Raw genomic sequence first — 5046 nt, forward strand, 5'->3', positions numbered from 1 at the left:
GAACACAATATTCCAAATGTAGCCTAACCAGTGACCTGTACAATGAAATTATAATTCTCTTTCGACTTGTATTCAATATTTCTGTAAATACAACCTGAAATCCTTTTTGCCCTACCACTAGCAACAGCTTGGATGGCTTTAAAGACTGATCGATTATTACACCAAGATTTCTTTCCTTCATAGCACTTTGCATATCTACAAGTATATTTCAGTTGAAACTAGACCACAGTATTTAGTAGTAGTAGTAGTCACGTAAACTAAGGAAATGAAAACATTAGTCAAGACTGTGGTTAAATATTCTGCTTATAGCCTAACTTCAATTTAAAATAAACACGGAAATTATGTTAATACCTCATCTCCTATACCAAGACATTTCATCCCACCGCTAATTAGCATCCAGTGAATTACAGAAACTAAGGCATCTTCTTTACTTGTTAAGCTGGAAGACACTTGATGATGAAGAATTTCAAGTCCTGGTAACACACTTGACATGATGACTTTCCCAGTTTCATAAATTGTCGGTTACTTTCCTAAATGAAACAGAGGCCATGAAAGAACAAAATATTAAATTAAAAAACTTTTGCAGTATTACTGAAAACAGCTTAGATATATACTGTTGTTAAGAGTATATATACATATAACTTATTAGAACGTGATATTTAACTTCAAAATCAGTACTGCAAAACACCAAATGTATTTTTTAATACAATCTTACGATTACTTGAGCGCCATCTACATTGTCGTCATTTATATATGTTATTTATTAATATTATCACCGACATAATATATATTTACGTTGATATATATACTTAAATAAAAGCAGGGCTATAAAGTAAAGTATAGTTATAAAATAATACAAATACAATGTTATCATAATTTTATTCCTTCTTAGAGATGAGGTTAATTAAATGATAAGTTTTTATACATCAATATTTTACTGTTTTGGGAGAAATTTTTGAAGTTTCAAAAACAGACGACACTATTAATATAGTTCAATATCTAAATTATTATTATTATTTTGTAGTTAAGCGCAAAGCTAAATAACAGGCTATCTGTGCTGTGCCCACCATGGATATCAAAATCCGATTTTTAGCGTTATAAGCCGGTAGACTTACCGCTATGTCACTGGGTGATATCGTAAACATTAATTAATCTAGAAATTTCCTGGAATTCCAAAATAATGATAGGTTAATCGAGAATATTTGAAGGCGATTTTAACTAAGAAAACTTGTGAATGGTTAAACTACTGATTCGCATGATTGAGAAGTTTTTTTTTTTTTTGTTTATTTGTTATTACAAACTTCTAAGAAGTCTTCAGAGTTATATCTGTTGACATCGATGAAATATTTCCTGTTGTTAATTCTCTGAAAATGACATCTAAGTGAAAAACAGCGAAATAAATGTATTTGATGATCTTTGTTTACTCAACTTTACTTAATGGTAAAATTAAATTATATTTGATTTTCGATTTTTGTTTTTGTTGTTGCTGCAAATATGCTCAGTTTGTGAAGAGAATTATATTTCTGTGATCTAATAGGATTAAGTTTAAAATCCGCAAATAGTGCTTCAAAATATGCATTAAGATGAATAAAACTTGAAATGACAGCTGAGGAAAAAACAATAATATCGATAGTACAAAGTTGATATGAAACCCAGCGTTTCGCCAGTATCAACCTGGCAAAATCAGGTAAGAAAGTTGAAAAACACAACCTAATAGTATGTTTTGCCATTATCAGGTTGTCGCTGCTATATACAGAGGGTTGAGTAGGTTATACTAAAATTACTTTGAATATGTAAAACAGCAAGTCTACAATTCCATTATTACATGAATGATTGGCTACTTTTATTCTATTCGCAGGAAGAGTCTTACTTGCACACCTTTCTTCTTCTGTGGGAAGCTGCCTGTTTAGGGGGCTTTTCAAAATTTCCAAATCCTTTCTTATTACAAACAATCAACCAACCTTTCTTACTCCCATCTAATACCTTGTTCACCTGGGAGTATTTTTCAAGCCCCCCAGTGGCACGGCAGTATGTCTGCGGTTTTACAACGCTAGGAACCCGTGGTGGGCAGAGCACAGATAGCCCATTGTGTAGCTTTGTGCTTAACTTCAAAGAAACAAACATTTTTTTTTCAACTCCTTTCTCAGCTGGGTTTCAACATTCTTGTCTCCAAGTGCAAGCGCTGAAATATTCTGTCACACTGCTCGAGAAGTTCTATTACCTACGGGAACCATTTATTCCCTGAAACCCCTTATTACATTGAGCCTTGTCCATATGCCTCTCCTTCAATGGTCCTTACATAACCAGTGGAACCATTTACGGGCGATATAAAGTCTTAGTGAAACGGTATGTATCAGAACTACATTTTGACATTATTTGTCGTTAAGTTGTCAGTACGATGTCACCAAAAATAGCTCTTTCCGACTTAAAATGTATTCAGATCATAAAAATGTGTCCAGATCGTGGATTTATAATCTCCAAGATGGATATATCCCTTATACTTATAATGAATACAGGAACACAAAGGAATATGGAAAGAGGCCTGCAACAAGTTGTATCCCCACCGAATAGTGTTGTAATTTTGTACTTGCTTCATAATGTTAGACAGTGTTATTATAACTTTGTATATATATATTTGGCTCAGGGCGCTGGGTAGCGTTGTTATAACGTTGTATATATATATATTTGGCTAGCGTTGTTATAGCATTATATATGTATATATATTTGGGTAGCTTTGTTATAACGTTGTCTTTGCTTCGAGGTGTTGAATAGTATTTTTGTAATTTTACACGTGCTTCAATATTTTTTTTATTTGAAAATTCTACTTTCTACAGACTAAATTATTACACACATACATTATAATGTCAACAAACTGGCTTTTCATGGAGTAACATTTTACTGTATAACTGTATATTTATATTATAACGTTTACATTTACCCCTATCCTCTTGTGAAAAATTTTAGTGATGCATTGTTAAACTAACTCTTTCTTCAACAACCAGCTAAATGTAATCTATTAAAATTGTAATAAAACAATAATATTGAGCTCATTGTATTTTTAACCCTACAGTCTTTAATCGGTTCTTTATGGTTTTCGAGAAGAAGAGTGTGCAATAATATTCCAACCATATAATGTCTAGAATGTCCATTGTCAGAGCTCATCTGTGTGGCTGGGATACAACAAATATAGCACTGGTCGGAGCGGAACGCCATCTATATAAGCCATTTTTTAGCATGAGGTTTGTTAGATGGTGTAAACTCCTTTTGCTGACGAAGCGTGGATATGATCAGTTATAATTATCATAAGATAATAATAGTCTTAGATCTACTGTATGCCCTCTGGTGCTAAACGAAACGCGTCGTCGGCAATGGATATTTTGGGGTTAAAATACTGTTATACTCTCCTCTTCCCGTAAAACTCCAAGGGACAAAATAAGGAACGTAATGTTTAAAAATACAATAAGCATGACACTACTGTAGCAGATAGGGTTGGTTATAATCACGCTTTCCCTGCAAAGCTCACATCATAGCAATAGATAAACCACAGTCTGTTGGAAAGGAAGAGGGATCTAATGTCCAACATTATGCGTTTCTCTCGAGACTAAAATAATAAACTGAGGCGTTGGAATCAGTGAGTATTGGTGTTACTGTTGTTTTCTGCGTTGACACGTGTGGCTGTTTTGGAATCAATGAGTATTGGTGTTACTGTGGGTTACTGGGTTGACAAACGTGACTGTTTTGGAATCAGTGAGTATTGGTGTTACTGTGGGTTCCTGGGTTGACACACGTGACTGTTTTGGAATCAGTGATTATTGGTGTTACTGTTGTTTTCTGCGTTGACATGTGTGGCTGTTTTGGAATCAATGAGTATTGGTGTTACTGTGGGTTCCTGGGTTGACACACGTGACAGTTTTGGAATCAGTGAGTATTGGTGTTACTGTTGTTTTCTGCGTTGACACATGTGGCTGTTTTGGAATCAAAAACCCACAGTAACACCAATACTCACCTGGGTTGACACACGTGACTGTTTTGGAATCAGTGAGTATTGGTGTTACTGTGGGTTCCTGGGTTGACACATGTGGCTGTTTTGGAATCAATGAGTATTGGTGTTACTGTGGGTATCTGGGTTGACACACGTGACTGTTTTGAAATCACCGAATATTGGTGTTACTGTGAGTTTCTGGGTTGACGCACGTGACTGTTTTCGAATCAGTGAGTATTGGTGTTATTGTGGGTATCTGGGTTGACACACGTGACTGTTTTGTGCCAACAGGTAATTTCTGGACACCTGAAAATTGAGGAAAACATTTCATCTTCTTAATTTAATTCATCACATTGGATCCAATGTTCTGGGTTAGCAACTTATAGGCCAAATAATATGTAAATATGATCTCACTATCAAGAGTCGAACGCTTTATTCGTGGTATATATTGGGGTTATGCTCCTAATCTGTATTAATCTTCTTCCAAATACAATTGAGAAAATTAAACTGTGTCTGCCCTAGAGAGGTTTTTATCTGCATATTTCTTTTATCGAGATCTGGAATGGAATATAATTAAAATATTCCTTGTAGCCTTTTATAATCTGTTAGCATTTCATAAGTATTCATCCTGGATGGTGTTTTATTTCTGTTTTGAATCTTTGCGTCTAGATTAAATTTAAAAGGAGCTACTTCACATGATAGGCCCGGCATGGCCAGGTAGTTAAGGCGCTCGAATCGCAATCTGAGGGTCGCGGGATCGAATCCCCGTCACACCGAACATGCTCGCCCTTTCAGCCGTGGGGGCGTTATAATGTGACGGTCAATCCCACTATTCGTTGGTAAAAGAGTAGCCCAAGAGTTGGCGATGGGTGGTGATGACTAGCTGCCTTCCCTCTAGTCTTACACTGCTAAATTAGGGACGGCTAGCGCAGATAGCCCTCGTGTAGCTTTGCGCGAAATTCAAAAAACAAACAAAAAACAAAAAACAAACTTCACATGATAAGACGAATGTGTTTCATCTTGGGTATTCTTGGAAAATCTTTGTCTGCTTACAACGTACTAGG

The 5046-nt window shown here is 35.4% G+C and overlaps 1 protein-coding gene across 1 annotated transcript in view; it reads right to left on the reverse strand.

Annotated features, from left to right (window-relative positions):
• LOC111083208 (proteasome inhibitor PI31 subunit-like) overlaps positions 1-711 on the reverse strand; it is a 6236-nt gene extending 5525 nt beyond the window's left edge. Inside the window, exon 1 of the mRNA XM_022379548.1 lies at positions 352-711. Within this exon, the coding sequence (XP_022235256.1) occupies positions 352-492 (141 nt within the window). The 5' untranslated portion in view covers positions 493-711. The remainder of the gene's footprint in view (positions 1-351) is intronic.
• Positions 712-5046: the final 4335 nt, after the last annotated feature.

The sequence above is a fragment of the Limulus polyphemus genome, unplaced genomic scaffold (genome assembly GCF_000517525.1).
Source record: "Limulus polyphemus unplaced genomic scaffold, Limulus_polyphemus-2.1.2 Scaffold8591, whole genome shotgun sequence".
Lineage (NCBI taxonomy): Eukaryota > Metazoa > Arthropoda > Merostomata > Xiphosura > Limulidae > Limulus > Limulus polyphemus.